The sequence below is a fragment of the Gasterosteus aculeatus genome, chromosome 16 (genome assembly GCF_964276395.1).
Source record: "Gasterosteus aculeatus chromosome 16, fGasAcu3.hap1.1, whole genome shotgun sequence".
In the NCBI taxonomy this organism is placed as follows: Eukaryota; Metazoa; Chordata; class Actinopteri; order Perciformes; family Gasterosteidae; genus Gasterosteus; species Gasterosteus aculeatus.
The window spans coordinates 15966058-15984307 of record NC_135704.1 but is presented as its reverse complement, the minus strand read 5'-3'; the positions used below and the strand labels follow the sequence as shown (position 1 = coordinate 15984307).

At 45.1% G+C, this 18250-nt stretch overlaps 1 protein-coding gene across 2 annotated transcripts in view; it reads left to right on the top strand.

The window, feature by feature from the left end:
• Window positions 1-18250, top strand: part of ptpn4a (protein tyrosine phosphatase non-receptor type 4a) — a 43857-nt gene that overhangs the window by 8691 nt on the left and 16916 nt on the right. For both annotated transcript variants that reach the window (XM_040202573.2, XM_078091241.1), the window contains exons 2-10: window positions 7863-8017; window positions 12215-12322; window positions 12512-12554; window positions 12855-12933; window positions 13480-13524; window positions 13701-13753; window positions 16013-16133; window positions 16607-16694; window positions 17351-17439. In XM_040202573.2, coding sequence (XP_040058507.2) covers window positions 7880-8017; window positions 12215-12322; window positions 12512-12554; window positions 12855-12933; window positions 13480-13524; window positions 13701-13753; window positions 16013-16133; window positions 16607-16694; window positions 17351-17439 — 764 coding nt within the window. In that variant the 5' untranslated portion in view covers window positions 7863-7879. The remainder of the gene's footprint in view (window positions 1-7862; window positions 8018-12214; window positions 12323-12511; window positions 12555-12854; window positions 12934-13479; window positions 13525-13700; window positions 13754-16012; window positions 16134-16606; window positions 16695-17350; window positions 17440-18250) is intronic.

The following is an 18250-nucleotide window of genomic DNA, read 5'->3' as shown; positions in this document are numbered from 1 at the left end:
CGTCTTTTTCCCTGCTTTTTTTTGTTTTAAAAGGGCCGAAGTTTGAAGCGGTTTGTTCCCAGCCAGAGCTGCGAGACGTCGTTGGTTCTACCACTCGGCCCTCAGTTGACGGCGATGGGAGGAAGTGGTTTGGCGGTTGTGTAATAATGCAAATGTATGTTTGCATATGTGGCACTAACATAACGCGTGGTACATTTCCAGCTGAATCCTCTGGATGCATCCTAAAGCGCCTCTTTTTTTCCTGTCGGTCGCGGTGTTTGCATATATTTTTGGTTTCAATTGTGTATCAGTGTTTTATTGTCTTTTTACATTTTGTTGCCCTTAATCGTATGAATGTGCCTCCATGTTGGTTCTTTTTAAAATGTGAAAAAAATAATCGGGCATCTATTTTCAGTGGTTGATTAAGCGGCCTTCTGCAGAGTGAAGAGCATTGATGACATGGACGCATTTCAGCAAAGCTTCCTGGAAAATGACTGTTGTATTAAGGATTAGGCCGACGAAAAAAAGCCTTTTCCTAGTACTCCGTCCTCAACTACTCGCTGCCGATATCTCATTTTAAATTGCTGCCCCGGTCTAATTCTATTTCTCAGCAAAGACGGACAATAGAACATCTGAGGCTTCTTCGAAAATGAACGAACGAGTAATGATCGCGGTGAGCGGAAATTTGATGAGACGAGTTCTGATTGGTTTAGCGTTTAAGTAGACTTCTAAAAATAGGCATACAGGGTTATCTCGAGGGTGCTGGGGATTAACATCGTGTAGTCATCATGACCCTGTGACACGATGCAACAAAAAAATGTCATGAGAAAATTATGGTCAAAGTCAATTATTCTTTTTATAAATATAGATCACAGTTATTGATGAAGATTAGTCATGGATTTTTAGGGTCAAATATTTGTATTTCACGTTTTAATAGATAATAATAAGACAATAAAACGGGCCCTTTTCCACGGTGCAGCTCCTAAACGCAAATTACATCGACGGGGCGCTGCTTACATTCCCACGTCGTGCTACATTCATGCTAATGAACGAAATCCTTGGATTTAAATAAGACTCAACAAAGGTTCTTTGTCACCTCAATTCAGTGCATTTTGTTTTGGTTCTTCTGCTCCGTGTTAGAAAAAATAATAATACACACTTTAAAAATCTTGAATAAAACACTTCCCAAGAGCATTTTAAAAGTCAATATGTTTGTTTAATGGTGAGGAGCCCAAATTGTGATCTCGATTAATTTTTTTGGTTAATTGTGAAGCCTTACCTTACAATTACCTTAAAAGTTTATTTATATTAAGCCGCGTTGTCCTCTTTGTGCAGTTAATAAACAGGCCACACTGTTTATTTCAACCGTAGTCATTTCTCTTCAATTATTATGGCATATTTCAAAAACCTGTGACGTTCCTATCGGATTTGCCATGAAAGCGTTTTAGAAAAGTTTCGTGCTCGATGACAATCGGGTTCTTTGACTGTGAGACCGTGTGGCGCATTCAGGCCAGAGCCGCTTCCACATGATCCGCTTCGATGTGCTTAAAGCTGCGTAGCTCTTTTGTTGTGTTTGAATCGCTGACTGCAGACCGAGCGACTGCGCAAGAAAATCACTCAGACTTAAAACTTTGACCCAATTGGGAAAAGTACACAACAAAAGTACTTGCATGTGAAACCCATTTAGTTAAAATACATTAAATATTGCAAAAATGAATTGAGATATTGTCATTTCCAGCCAAATAGTGATTTATTTTTGAGCCTTCAACAGACTGCTGTGGATAAATCGGCATGTAAATGGTTATTTGTGCGCGCGCACACACACACACACACACACATTGTTTAAGCTTACACGTGTGTGTTTGCTCTTTACGTCGAGTGTGTCAAGGAAGCGTTTTTACCCGTCTGATGAAAGGCTGATTAACTGACTAACACACCGTTAAACATGCAGGCGCTGAGTTAAAGTATTCATGCCACCGCATAGACCTTCTATCAGATGAATAACGCTCTGCACAGAGAGATGGCTGAGCAGTTAATGAGGGCAGTAGTTGATTGGACGCAATCGTGTCCGTCAGGTGTAAATGTGGCCCTCGGCCACGCAGCCGAGTCGTAATGTAGCTAAGCTATCCTTTAGCAGCATGGAGGCTGTGTGTGCGTGTGCGCATGCGTGCCTATGCAGAACACCTGGCCTCCCTGCAGGTGGGGCAGGAATGTGCAGGGTCGAGGTGGGCGTGGGGTGGAAATCTGCAGCGTGCTCAGAACACCACCCCCGGCAACATTGAAAGGTGCCGACGTCAGCGGGAGAGGGAAAAATCAGGCGAATGTGCTGCTTTAATCAAACCCGCATCTCAGATTCTCCGCTTGCTGTTTTTCCCATACGTGTGTGTGTGTGTGTGTGTGTGTGAGTGTGAGACTGTAGACAGGGCCTCTTGTTGTGTAAATGAGGTAGCACTGTCTCACCCATCTCATGTTTCCAATCTGTGTTCAGTTTTGATTCGTCATTTGAAGTTCCTTGACATTTTCTCCCCTGCTGTCTTTGCAGTTGTTAATTCAGGTAAAGTTGACACTTTGTTTGACCATTGTTTTTTTTGTTATTGAGGACACTGCTGTAAATGTTACTGGAGGTGCTGTAAGCGTTGCGTAACGCGTAAATCGGGATCGTTGTGTCGGCTGTGCTGTCTGCACATGTGCCCACAGGTTTCTCACCTGCTCGGCAGACCAAAGCTTTCCAAACACGAAGCGAAGCCGAGCCGTACGTTTACGTCGCCCGAGGACAGAAGAAAGCAGGGCGTGTGTTGCTGTGGTTATCGGGACCGTTACAGCACTTCTGATCATAATGTCGCTGATCACAGCTGCAGGTTTCTTAGTTTCTTAATCTGATGAGGATATTTTCCAAGAATTATTTGGAAGTCTCTTTTACAAAATGTCTATTTTCCTTTGCAGTGTCCTTTGCATTACTTTAGCGTGAGCAGAATGTTGTTGTCTGGGAAACTGAGAACCACAAAACTCTAAAAACCATCCAGCTAGTAATTGCAGTTGCCACAACGCGTTTGTGGAAGTCACATTGATTATAGGAATGTGCTTCAGGCCAGAGTGCAGAAACAGTTCCACAAGGAGGGGGGCTCTCCACCTGCAGCCATTTGTAACCCCTCTGAATTCAGTGGTAGATCACATAAATAGTTGTAAAAGCCTGATTTAACTCTTGGCCATTTCTTAGAACATCTTTTAGATTGTTTTCTTTCCTCCAGCATGGAGAAAAATGGCAGTTCAAGAAACAATCCGCTCAATGACGCTGTAGAAAGAAGGAATGTCAGTGGGCAGATGAAATATCCGTGTGCAGCAATTTGGCTCCTCGTCTACAGGAGATGCATGTTAGCAAAGGGGAGGTACAACTGGAACAACTCTGGCAAAGAAAACAGATGGGCGAAAAACAGAAGAAATGTGTAAAGATAAAACAAGCATCTGTAAAGGAGAAGAAAGGGTGAATGGCGACTAATAACAGATGAGGCGCATCGAAAAGTAGAAGGAGTAGACTAGAAGGAGCTGCGTCTGAGAATCTACCTTGAGCTCTCATCAATTGAGTGGAAATGTCTCTGACAGGTGCTACATTTTAATCAGTGTGTGACGTAGGTCCTCTTAACAAGAATACTCTGATACCACCAAAATAATAGTAGAATTATGCTGTTTCTATTATGTTTTCCTTCATTTATTTATATATATATATATATATATATATATATATATATATATATATATATATATATATATTTATATATATGAGGGGAAAAAACCTAAATCTGTTATATGGGAGATGAGGGCCAGAGAAAGTTTGCAAACCACTGAAACTCAGAGTTGCTATGCATGTAGCTGCTGTAACCCTTCAGCCCACTGATTGATTGATTCGCCTGGTTTGACCCTTGTGGCGTCCCGTTGGATGTTTACCTGTCCTTTACCACAGGAAACCTAATGGATCCTAATGGATCCCCTTTGTACAGTTCAAATGACAATCTAAAGATTAGGGGTGAGAAAAACCTGACTTTATATTGTCCTTTTTATAATAATCAGTTATTTAGTTATTTGTCTCTTTTTTTAAACTTGAACCACACTTTCTAAACCTTTCCAAAGCTTTTTTACTTACTGTTCTCCACCACGCCTCACGGAGCAGCGACTGCACGAGCTGCACTGTATGACTTCACCCTCTGCCATGGACACACATTGCAAACCCTAAAGGAGGTCAAGGGTCATTCGCGGCCCACATTCCTTAAGCTGCCACTTCCCTGGCACCCCCCCCCATTTTAAATGCTTTGTTTGAATCTGTCAGCCACACACACACACACACCAGCACAGACATGAAACAGCACTTTGTCTGCTGCTCTTGTTGCCCTACATAAAATAAGTAGAATTAAAGGAATCATGGAGGGGGGGGTTCTGGTGGAGGCGGTGCAACAAAAGGCTTCAACACTAAGCATAGGGAGGGAAAGGGTGGAGACAACTGGGTGGAGTTGAACGAGGGCGGGTGTAGGGGTCCAGAGAGGCAGAGGAAAGAGGTTAACTGGAACAGGAAGTCTTATTTTTCCTTCAGGATGAGATCCAGAGCTTCCCAGTCCTCTTTGTTTTTCTCTACGATTGCATGTTTCATTCATGAGCTCCTATTGAAAAAGTCATACGCAGAAAGAGCGAAAGATACGTGACGCTTTAAAGTACTTTTTACTTCTTTTTTTTAATCATTTATTATGAAAACCCACAGCATTCACAAGCTGTCTGCGCGCACACACACTGGCACACATCTGTAATTGACCACCTGTTTTGTCTGTGGCCTAGTTTCCGCTTTACGAAAGGCCGTGCAGCGCTGCAGTATAATTCCGCTGGGATGCCGAACTGTGAGCCTCTTATTTCTGTTGTTTTGAAGTAACACAAAGGGACAGAAAAGCCAAACATAGCACGTCTTCTGGGCTTCTTTTTGCATGAATAGAAACGTTTGGGGCAAAGGAGCCTGCCCACATCCCCACTGGGAAAAGATGCTGCCCGTCGCGTAGTATTTTCCCTTTTTTAAATTGTAAAAAAGAGATATTGTGAGAATCGTAGATAAGTAGTTAAGTTATAACTTTTTGCTGTTGTTGTACGTCTACGTGCAAGTATGTATTGAGATTCATGAGTTGATGAGTTATGCGCAACTTGATTTGGATGATCGTGTTAGATGACATGTGTGTGGAATGTGTTGCAGTGTATTTGTGCACTTTGTGTGTGTGTGTGTGTGTGTGTAATATATATATATATATATATATATATATATATATTTCTTGTGTACAGACAGGAAGGCTACAGGACCGTCTGTGTTTGCAATAAGCTGAGAGAGCCAGAGGAACCCACTACTGAGGGAAGCTATAGGGGTCAAGACACAAACACACACACACAAACACACTCCTGCCTGTTTGTAAGCTCTGCTGACTACAGGAAGCAATAATTGTAGCGTGCTTCCGGAGTTCCGGAGGCTTCTCTCTGGGGAGTGTGTGGCTGTCCTGTCCAGCTCAGCAGACCAAATCTGAAAAGAAATACAGCCGAGCAGAAAATGATAGAACATTAGCGAGAGAACCCGACAATAGATTTCAATAGAGAGCAGGACCGTGCCGAGGACAACGGATCGAAAGCAAAGCTGCGAGTAAGCGCGACGTCCTTCTGTTGAAGAGCACCAGAGTGTGTCCAGATGTGCGGGCTGATGCACGTGTGGTGCCGCTGGCTCACCAACAAGCCCGGGTCACGTCGACAACATCGACGTCGGCAGCGGCCCTTCTGAATCGTCTCCAGCTGGATGGCAGACAGGAAGCGAGCGGGGAGTCCTGTGGAGACACCGTCTGTGTGTCAGACCTCAGCGTCTCTGTGGCCCGCGGCTGTCCCACAGTGCGAGCGTCCCTCGGTCCTCCCTCCCTCCCTCCCTTCCGCCCTGCAGCTTGCACCAGTGTGTGAGTTTGCACGCACACGTGCACCTGATAGTGTGCATATGTGTGCGTGCGTGCGGTTGTCCAGCTGGAACGTTCGTCTCAGGGTGACCTACAGCGCGACCATCATTGCTCCTGGTTGGATTTCACCTGCTAGCCGTCGGCCACTGGATCCCGCACTTCCTGCCAGAGAGCCCCTGAACGTATGCATCTTTTAAACGCCCGACGTGTCACAGGAAGCCGTCGATGGAGGTGGCGAGCGCTGACACCTGCTGATCTGAATCAGGCGGACGGGTTCGGTTACCGTACGACAACATCGACTACTCCGCCTCGCTCGTTAACTGCGCTCTGCTCTCTTCCTGCGGAGGTTAATGCTGTATTTCGTTTCCGTGTCGGAATTTGCTCTTGACATCAGAGGGGCCGATTGAATTGATGCTTTAACTCACTGTGAAGCGAGCGAGATTGAGGCGACCCCGGTGACATTATACGTGGTAATTCACACAGACTCTTCACAGGCTGAGAAGTATTCCTCTCGACCAGCAAACTCGATGTTCTCCATGTGTCTCGATGTTCAGAAAATGCTAAACGCAGCCCGATATTTGAGTATTATGAGTGTTAATCTCAGATATTTCAAAGATACACTAATGCTCCCCACAGATTACCGCCAAATCACATGAGCCTGCCTCTGAATCATCGTGGGACTGCTTCTGAAGTAGCTCTGCTTCCTGTGTGCGGGCTGAGTGACCATCACATGTTTAGGAAGCGATCACATGACACGTACAATAAATCCACCACTAAGCGCTTATTAAAACCAAACGTTACAGATGTAAGCGGAGCTGACGGTTAACGGTGGCCTCCTCAGCCATACATTTGTACGTGCGTGTGCGAGCACACCATCTGCCAGTGGTCACGGGGGGGGGGTTGTGCTGATGTATAGTGACAAGCGGCTCAGACGCACACGGGGCCCTCCATGTATACTATACACACACATAAATACGCTCACACAGAGCCATCGTTGCCGATACAGCAGCTTTTGAAGACGGGGGCCGTGACCCTTGCGGTGTTATTATGTCTGCTGTCAGGACGGATCACCGCCGAATTAGAAAAGCAAAGAAGAAGAAAAGCAGGAGGCCGTGCGGAGAGGACTCAAATCCCACTGAGGCGGCATAAGTTACCCAACAAACTGAAAACGGTGAAGAGAGGCAGAAAGAGCAGGCACAGATTAGCTAATAATCAAATAACATATGCATTTAGCTGTACATAGCCTTTTAGGAATTGGAGCTAGATGAGAAGACTCGTAGTGTGCATAATTCTCTATGCTAAATGTAGAGCTATCGCTAGCAGCTTGTTCAAAACCAACACAATGATAACAATGAAGTATTGATCACACGAAGGTCACTTCTGTCTCGTTGTCTTAAAGATGCAGTTTGATTTAAACGGTTTCTCGTACGCCTCACACGAACAATTCGATACCCTGACTTTTCATTTGTGCCTATTCTCTTCTAGCGTATATTAAACAGTCACTTTTGGACCTCATGAATCACGGAGGAGGATTACACACATTTTGAAGGTCCGTTTCCCTTCTTCTCCACGCTGCATTTCACTGTAGCTCCTGAGTGATTTAAAGCCGGGCCGCTGTATAGTTTCCACATCCCCTGCTCGCCTTCTCATTGACATTCTTTACCCCTGAGGCGATCGGTCTCTGCACATCGCCGTGCTTGTTCGGGCTCGCCTCGCGGCGTGGCGCTGAGGGAGATCAGTCGCTTGATACGCGTTCCTCCTCGACGGATCGAGTCCCCATCAAAGGGTGTTTTCATATGTACGTGCACGTCACAACCACTCCTATGCAGTGTATACAACCCAACCCGTCGATATTCCCGCCTCGCCTGTTGTGTCCTCTTCATTGTCTCCCCCTCGCTCACCCTGTGTTCTTTTCTCTCGCCTCAGGCCCTGGTAGGAGCGTGATGAGCGCGCGCTTCCACTTGCCTGCTGGCAGATCCTACAATGTCCGGGCGACGGAGCTGGAGCGAGACAGGCAGCACACACAGGTCGTGTGCAGCGTACTGCTGCTGGACAACACCTTCCAGGCCTTCAAAGTCTGCGTGAGTATGCCGCTCTCTGAAAGGAGCTTCGGTGGAATTCATTGGTCGTCCTGCAGGTGTGCCGCGGGCTTCAGTTTCCTGCTTCTTATTGGAGTCTTGAGCAGACAACCACACGACTTGAGACTCACACACTTCCAGTATCCGCATCTCTGATATCAATCACCAACAGACATTAGAATAAAGATGATCATTATAGATCCAGAAGTTGTTCAGTTTTAGAATAATCTTTACATCCATTGGTACATCGCCTACAGGAGCTGCCGATTAGTAACTTTGGCAAGGAAATGAGATTAACCAGACACGAGGGTTACTTCCATCTAAAATCTATTTAACGAGCAAATTATATTTTCTGTGATATTGTGACGACAGGATCTACATTTCTCTTCTCACACTGGCTTCTGTCAGTAACTGATCACGCGGTCGGCCTTTATCTCGTTTTACCAGCATTCCGTCACACTCGGTCGCACCTTGAGGGCCGAGGCGGACAGACTGTGTGTTGTACTCAGCGCACGAAGGCAAATGACAAGCTGGCTTGTGACTGGCGTTCCAGTCATCCCGAAAACACATTTCCTTTATGTCTGTCTGTCTGTCTCTCTCTCTCTGACACTGTGTTTGATCAGACTTCTGACAGAACCAGTAGGGAAATTCCCTTTGTGAGTCAGAAAATATATTTCCTCTAATAACATCCCCTCTCTGGTAGACAGATCCTGTGTCTGTTGAAATATGTGTCTGTGAGCCTGTGAACATGTAGGCATGTATATACAACAAAAGGAACGACAATCACTTTACATTTTTTCTCTCTACATTTATTTTTGAGCTCTCCTCACCCTCTCTTCTTGCTGGTCCAGAACCCCCCCCCCCCTCACCCTGCTTCTTGAATGAATGAATGAATGAATGAGTGGGTCTCTGTCAGTGTCATTGATCCGAACCCCGGCGGCAGCACCAACTTCCTGGAAAGACGAGCCATCCTGACCGCAACAATACCTCTATTGATCCTCTCTCTGGCCCGAATGGCCTTGACACCAGCGGAGAGTGAAAATCCAGAAGCGGGCACTTCTCGCCATGGGAACCGTAGCGCTCGCCGTGCAGGCCGGGGCTGCGGGTGTAGCATTGAGCCTTGAACGATGACGAGGAAATAAAATAAAATAAATAAAGCCCAGCCCACTACTGACCCCGCACTAGCACAAAAGCGGGGTCAGAAACAGGACGTGTTAGTAAAGTGAGGTGGTAACCATAGCAACCACTAGACACCACACAACGATTCAGCTGTCCGCAAAGCAAGGAAATAGCTCTTAATAAAGAGCAAGTAAGAGCAGCAAGAGGCAAAGGATGAATAATTCAGCATGAAAAAGCTGTAATTTAGTGCTGATTGAGACAGAATACCAATGAAAGGGACACGGAAGAAAGGATTCAATAACCAATAGAGCACTAGAGATCATTGCCTCACTAATTCTAAGTTTGCACCCAATTTAGCTGGGAATTTATTTATAAGGCCATATTTGTATAAGGATACCTTACTTTAGAGAATATGCTCTGATTTTCCTACAATTGTTTCCAAATGAAAAGCTTTAGTCACATGAAGCCAGCTGCATATTCTTTCCACTTCATATATTACTCTCCCTTCAGCGGACCAATGACCCATCATCTCATTATTCTTTTAGTGCAGTGCTAGTATTAAATATTAAAGAGTCAAAACATTTCTGCCGCTGATTTCATTTTAATTTTGTGTTTGAGACGTTCTCCACCGTTTTAACACAAAATCAGTGTCTCTTTCTCTTCGTCCTCAAAGAAACATCCTCAAACAGCCGCTTTTATTGTGTCTAGTTCTCAACTACATCACGTGGTAGAGTTATACTTGACTTTTCTATCGAATAACACTTTTTACTGAACAGAGAGAGAGAGACAGACACACAGAGAGAGAGAGATCCTGTCTAAACAAGCTGCCTCACGCATTCCTGAGTCTCCCTCATTGTCTCACACAGACTCATACATGAAGCACATTCAGCTGTTTCCAGTGGAAGGAAATGTACAAGGAGGGAAATAACACACAGACACACACACACACTTGATTCCCCTCAAGCACCACTGTGATGTGATTTCAGGTCCCTCCAGTGTGACTGATGTTTGGACTAACACTTTAGATAAAACATGTCGGAGTACATCTCTCTCTCTCTCTCTCTCTCTGACTCTAGGATTGCACCCTCTCTCCCCTCTCTCCCCTCTCTCCCCTCTCTCTGGCACACAGAGTCGGTTCAGTCGGTGGTGCTGCTGGACTGATGAAGAGTGACACAAAGAGCGTTTGTGTCGCCTCGTCAATCTCTCCCTTTCTCTCCTCTTCACTCTGCGCGCCTCCTACCATCTCTCTCTCTCTCTCTCTCTCTCTCTCTCTCTCTCTCTCTCTCTCTCTCTCTCTCTCTCTCTCTCTCTCTTGGTTCGCGTTCAGTGACTCTCTATCTTCGAGTGTGATCGGCCGTGAAGCAGCCGCAGCACTGAGCTCGTTCCTCTAATTTGTTGTGAGAAAAATAGTTCAGAGGAAGAATGAAAATATGTGTGCGTTGAGGCTCCTTGTGTGCATGTAGAGTAACAATGGATTGCTCCTGAACAGGCGCTGATCGCACATTTGCCGAGCACGCTTTAAGAATACCAGAACAGGCTATCGCACGCACACACACACACACACACACACGGGTATACAGACACACATGCACACACACGGGTATACAGACACACACACAGAGCGGCGATGGGTTTCCTGGGAGCGAGGTAGAACAAGTGCACAGAGGGCTCCCACATTAGACTTGAAAAGCAGCTTCAAACAAATGAGAAGCAGTAGACGCACACACGCACGAGGAGGGGATGAGGAGAAGGAGCACAAAGATCAGAATTGAGTCACTCAACTGTGTGTCAAACTCTTTGACAGCAGTCGATTAACACACACACTTGGTAACAGGGGGAGGTGAATGAGAGCAATAAGTGTGTGTGTGTGTGTGTGTGTGTGTGTGTTCTCCCATGGGAGCTCTGATGGAGTTACACACTTAACACTCTCTCCCTCCCTCTCAAAGTCGCGGTCAAGATCAGGTGTGAATTTCTGCTCCACTTGTGGTCCCACAGTTTATCCTATCGCCCTTCCTCCTCCTCCTCTCATGAAACGATGTGATATTAATGATCTCTTTCATAAATTATTCCTCACCCTCTTTCAGCCTTTCATTCCTTTTTGCTCCGTCTGATATTTGATCTTTTTAAAAAAAATTATTCAGCGGTTCTGGGTTGTTTCCATTTAAAGAAAATTGCTATATTCTTTTACGAGCTTTGTTGTTCTCAAGTGATTTCCTTCCGGCTGCCATTACGACATCAGCCCCAACGACACAACAACTGCTTTAACTGTGTTAAAGTGAAAATAAGGGTCAAGACACCCATGATGTACACAAGAGTCACTCACCATCATCCCATGAACAGTCCTCATTCGGTTACTAAGCGAGTAACCCTGAAGAAAGAATCGGCACTGAGCACTTCCTGTTTCACCTCTGAGAGGCAAAAGAGTTGCATTGGGAAATTTAACTCTAAATGTTCACATCTGTCTGAAGTCAGTGTTTCTGTCACCAAAAGCACCCAGCTGGTGAACGGCCAACTGACATATGGATTTGTACCGTTAATGGCTTAACGCTAACAATGTTTTGTATATGTGTGTGTGTGTGTGTGTGTGTGTGTGTGTCTTTAGGGCTGTGTAACTTAATGTCAGATGGCGTTGCACGGTCACTGAGCAAACCTAGTAGCCAAATGGATAAATACGCGACAAGAGCCCAAAGCCGCTCATCAACTTAATTTCTCAGACACGTTCCTCCCCACGTGGTTACAGAGATATTAGATGAGTCCTAACATCCATTTATTTAGTAAACCAGAATAAATCCCATTGACATAATGTGGCTCTGGGTGAGAATACAACAAAGAAATTAAGTGAGTCAACTATATGTTTCTTATTCAGTTTAAGGATAAAGCAATTCGTAATCCTGTTTTAGACAAATGTTCAATTGTTATTTTACAATCCAGTTTAAAAGGCTCAGTAGAGAACAAAGACAAGCAGGCGAGGAAATGTTCCTTTTACATTATTTAGATCTCAGTGAGCTTTGCCTTTACCGTGACCTTTCCGAGCTATTATGTAATTCTGACTGGCGGCGTGTTTTCTGTCGCTCTCTGCAGAAGTCGGATCCCGGCCAGGTGTTGCTGGACGCTGTCTTTAAGCACCTGGAGCTGACTGAGAGGGACTACTTTGGCCTGCACCTGGCCGATGACTCCTTAGATTCGCCGGTCAGTCGGATGGTTTTTGATCTGCAGGAGCGTTTTCACCAGGGAACAAATGGCAGCTGAAAGTTGTTTAAGTCTGTTGTGTGGATGCATTAATTTTCTGTGTGTGTGTGTGTGTGTGCTGAATAATTTAGGTTGTGTGTCCATGCTATGGAAGGTGTCTCTAAGTGTCTCTCCATCAATATTTTACAGCGCTGGCTGGATCCCAACAAGCCCGTCAGGAAGCAGTTAAAGAGTAAGTGAAATCCACACACTGACGAGTCTGGGTCTTATTCAGGGAACCAACGGCCCCCGAGGTTACAAACCCACCTCCACCCCCTTACCCCTCCACCTGCAAAAGTGTCCCGTCTGCAAGAGTTTTAACAGTTCTCAGTCTGTTAGCAATTCTTAAACTTCATTTAAACTCTGCTCTGTTTTTTTGGATAATGAGTAGTAACAGTAAAGGAGAAGCACAGTTTGTTACAGTAAAAAATGGTACAATTCTCTCACATTCTCTCCCCCCCAATAGTCTAACTGTTTGTCATCATGTTTTCAGGAGGCTCTCCCTACAGCTTGAGCTTCAGAGTCAAATTCTTTGTGACAGACCCCGGTAAACTTCAGGAAGAATACACACGGTAAGAGGTCTCTTTTTAGTTATAACGATTCTAACGATAAATGCTCAGCATTATTATTAAAAAGACGTATACTTGTCAGGGATGCCTCATGATGACAATAATATCACTTTAATGATAATTAGAATGGTATTATCGTCATATCATTGTCATTTTATGATGACTTCATTCCATTGACATAACGATGCCAAACGGGTACAAAGCTCCACGAGCAAGACGTAATGCATTTATAGATATAGAATCTAAATCTATTTCTGTAAACAAAGTTTAAGCGGCCTCCGACCCACGTGCGAGCAGACATAAGGTTCCTTATGTTGCGGCGCCTCGTCTGCCTTTTTCCCGCCCCGTTGTTTATTTCGGCCTCTCGGCCGCGGCGACACTTTCCTACACGCAGCCGGTGGCTGTGAACGCGGTGCCCCGAGTCACGACGAAAAAAGGCTTCGTCTGTGACGCTCGTTTTTACACAGCAGTGACATAAGCTGTGTTATATTGTATGGCTTGTAAACAGGAAGCGCCAATCTTTTTAATGCTCCGTTTTGTCTCCCTCAGGTACCAGTATTATCTTCAGATCAAGCAGGATATAGTAACCGGAAGGTGAGTTTTGTCATTGACAGTTGTTTTTGTCAGTAAAAATGAGCTGCTTTTTTCCCCTCCACGTAAAAGAAAATATGATTCATGTTTTTCTTTTCCTTCTCTTTCAACGTGATTATCAGAGATGAGTAATCGCTCTTTATGTATTGATCCGATGCTTGTGTCCCTGTGGTTTCCAGATTGCCGTGTCCACACAACACAGCCGCTCTGCTGGCGTCCTACTCCGTTCAATGTAAGTGGCGCTCGCCGGGTACGTGCACTCTATCGCTGGCGGAGAGACACTTCATTAGGCCTCCAGCTACGCTGCCTGTTTAATGTAATGGCTGCTGGTGCCCATTATGATTCAATCAGGATTCAAGTGTGGTGATATTTGATCGTATAACAGTCTGGTGCTTATTGGTCAAATATGGTAGAGTGGCAAATGGAAATGTGGTGGTGTGATGGAGCGTTTGGGCTGCAGGCTGACGGTGCCCCTCTGTCCTCATAATAATGACACACTGCTCCGTCTGTGTTGCTCGCTCTTTCTCTCGTTGCTGCTGCTCATTGTTTTCGTGCAGCCGGTTTCTTTCTTTTATCTCTGTTTAGTCTGTCTCATCCCTTTCTGCTTATCCCTTTATTTTTCACACTGACAAACCCCTCCTCTCGCACCCCCTCCCTCTTTCGGTCCTCCAACCCTCTGCCACATATTGTGGGGAATTTGCTCTGCTGCAGTATATAGGTCAGAGAAGAGATTTGTCCTAGACTCCCGCCATCATGACACCACTGCTTTTTAACCCCCCCCCACACACACACAGATGCACACGCACACCCTCTGTTGCTAGGTTTGTGTTACTTGTCACTTTGCTCAGTGCCAGACCAGATTATCAAGATTAATGTTTGCTTTGGGGAAAAACGGCTTGAAGCAGCTGCTACGCTGCTAATTCAGTTAGCTTGGTCCAAGTGCCGGTCGCAGATCAATTTAAATCCCACATTATGCATTAAGCTTTTTATTCCCTAAAACCACAAATCCCACCCAGTTGAAAGCAATTCATGTTTAATATTGACCAAATATGGTGTGAAACCTTAGCAACCCTTTCCCCGGAGATATGGCACTTGTGTAAGAAATCTTGAGAAAAGCCATTGTTGTTTAATTCAGAGCCGTCGGTGTGAGCTTGTGTAGCTTTTCAAACAAACACAAATGTTGCATCACAACACTTTTGCATTAAAAGCTGGGTTTCATCGGGGTTGCCTAGTGTAGTTTTGTAATTGTATGCATATTGACAGTGGTTTTCTGTCACAAGCACACACCCCCCCCCACACAAAGACATACACACTTGGACTAAATAACCCACAATGCATGTTAATCCATCATGACAAATGGAGAGTTGAATGTCTCGTTTGTCCCTTCTCTGTCAATAGCATCATTATATGGAGCCTGAGCTCGAGCCAGTATGGATTTCACATCAACGGATGAATATATAATGAGAGATCAGGTTGTCAGCTAGTCTTTGAGCTTCATTCGTGTGAACATTAGACCTTGTTAAAGTAATATTACTGGGGCATAAAGTAAAAGCAGCGGCGCCCCTCTGCTCTCAGGCGTGAGCTATTGACATGCACACTTCTCCCCGGAGCCGTGGGCATGTCAATAAGCAGCTAAGCTTGAATTGATTCTTCGGTTAATATGTTTAAGCTACTGGCTAGCAGGTTAGCCGAGGGACTACTTGAGTAAAGTGATGCTTTTGAGCTCGTGAGTTTCTGGCTGTGGAGATTCGCTTCGAGCTCCTTCGCTCTGAAAGCTTTAAGAGAAAGAATCATTTCACCCGTTGACTTTCTGCCTGTTACAACAATCACTTCTTTCTTCCTCTGTAAATGCAAGCAGATGTGATTCTACTGTCTATTGTTTTCATCATTTCATTTCAACAGGCTTTATGAAATGCATTCATTGGAAAAGAAAAGAAAAAGATCTATACTTGCCTGCTAGCAAAGACAAAGAAACTAATAATGCTTGTTCCTCTAGTACAAGAAGTTTGTCAGTTGTTGTGAGAATTTTGTCGATGAGGTGTGCAGATTGAAATTGGTTTATTTATTCTTCACCACTGTGAGTGTGATTGTTCCATTCCTGTGTAAACCGATGTAAACACAGCAAAGAGGGTGGCGGAAACATGGGAAAGTGTGAGATGAATCACAATCAAGGTCCAATAGCAACAGTCCATTGAAATTAAAACTTTGTTGTTGGTTCTTTTAATAATCAGCCAAAGCATTCAAATATTCACATTCTGAAGGTGTTTGGCAAAGAAGATTTTTTTGTTTTTTTTGACATTTGCAATGAAAACATGTTTTTGCAAAACAAAGACCTCATTTGTGGATGAGAACCATGTTCTTCAAGGTCAGAACATGGTACACGTGTTTTTTTTGTGTTCATTTTTTGTGACAACTCTTTATTTGACAACACATTTGCTGCTGCGCTGTGGTCTCATCAGCGAAGTCATTCTCCCCCTCTCTCCCTGTGCAGCTGAGCTGGGGGACTACAGCGAGACGGAGCACGCGGCCGGCTACCTGTCGGAGTTCTGCTTCATGCCCAGCCCGCCGCACGACTTCCACAAAGAGGTCGCCAAACACCACCAGCAGCACAGGTAGGCCACAGCCGGAGGGGGGCGGGGAACGGCCGTGCACGTTGCAGGACAATCAACTCAAATAAGCAAAATGTCATTATATTCCAGGATTTGGTTTTTTATTCTCTATTATTAGAAAACTGCTCTTTTTTGTATTCAGCTCATGTTCAATTTGCTCAAAAAACGAGACATGGAAATAATTCTTTTTTTTTTCTTTTCTAAATTCAATATGCAATAGGTGGTGTTGTAGAGAACATTGCGTACATGTGCCACAGTTTATCTGACCTTTTACTTCATTCAGACCTCTGATGGACCGTTGCTTTTGTTCCTTTTTGTGCCCTTCTCTTCCTTTCTCCTTCTCCACATGCCTCTCTGCCTCACACGTTCTCTCTTCTCCCCGACTCTGTCATCATCATCACTCCCTTCGCCCCAACACACAACCGCCCCGGCCCCCCGTCTGTCTTTGTACCTGTCCCCTTCTCTCTCGCTCCCAGCGGTCTATCTCCGGCCCAGTCAGAGTTTAATTATCTCAACACAGCACGCACGCTGGAGCTCTACGGGGTGGAGCTGCACTATGCAAGGGTGAGTAAGGTGTTATTCTGTGTTTACGCTCCAGTCTGTTGAGGCCTGTTGCTGTATACATGTATATGTGAATATATATGTTGCTACTCTCGGTATTCCCGTCGGCGTCAGATCATTTTAACCCGTAACGTCACACAACTAGCGGTGTCAGAATCTATACCAAGAAAAAAAAAAAAAAATCCCAATCTGGACCGCACTGATTGAACGCTGTTATTATTCCCTCGAGAGCCGAGTAGGAGAGCGAACCGGTTGTACAGTAGATGATGATGCCACACCGTGCAGAAAGGCCACGCTGTGGCATCACGGAAGTGCCATCAGACAGCAGCAGCACTGTTGATGGACTTTCTTTCGTGTAAAATGTTGGCGCTTAGCAACAGCTGACACTGTTCAGGAATGTCACGTCTAATAATTCTATGTCTTAAATTAGCATTTCAACACACTTTAAGAAAGGCTGTTGTCAAACTAACTGCTATATGAACATTTTGAGAGCCCTGTTAGATAGAAGCATAGCTTTAAACGGGTTGTGCCATTAATAACCTCGACTCTCTGAGGCAGGTCTGTTTACTACTACCAGTGAGGACGCCTTCCTCAGCTCTGCTTCATTACACACACACACACACACACTCACACACCTCGTTCTCCTCTCGTTCCACCAGGACCAGAGCAACACGGAGATCCTTCTTGGTGTGATGTCCGCCGGCATTGTGATTTACAAGAACAGGGTACGAATCAACTACTTCCCATGGTGAGAGAATCAAACACACACACGCAAACAAACATAGAATTTAGTGGTCTAGGTGGGTTTGCGTGGTGTCCCTCCCCTCTCCAACGAGATTGCTCAAAGGTTGTAGACGTGTGGGGGGACAGAGGGAAGTTGTCAATTTGTGAATAAGGATGTCTTAATCGCCGTTCTGGTTATTATAATTATGATGAGGCAGATGTCTTGGAGCTTTGGAGTGAGAGGTGCAGCGGTGATGGATGTAGTTGATATATAATCAGCGGAGGAGGCCGCGAAAACTGAATGAAGATCTGATGGGAAGCAGGTAGAGGATTAAAAAGGAGGAAACCAACGAGTAGAACAAAAACCTCCCCGTTTCTGCACGTCTGTCAGATTGCCCCCTGGATCAAACCGTGGATGTTCTCTGCACAAACCTCCCCGTCCGTCAAAACGTCTGCCAGCTGCACTTGAACGGCCTCCAGGAAGCCTTTTTGCCGAGAAATGTGCCACGTAATATTTCTGGAAACCTCACACAGTGTGATGGTGATTATTGACATAGCGTGTAAACGGTTAAGCCGCCGTTGATCTACGCTGGAATTATGCGGATGACTCCACCAGATATTCCTGGGGGCGGGAGGGGGGCAGTTGAACTACGTTTCCAGGAAATATTGTAGGCCTCAAATCTGCTCAGTCTCCTATACTCGTTGTCCATAAGCCTTTTTTGTCTCTTCCCGTTCTATCCGAAGCAGCGATTCTTGGAAATCTACCATCCTCTGCCGCTGCTCAGTGGGAGGCTAAATGTTAATGGGTGCCGGGGGTTGAGATGGTAACAACTCAA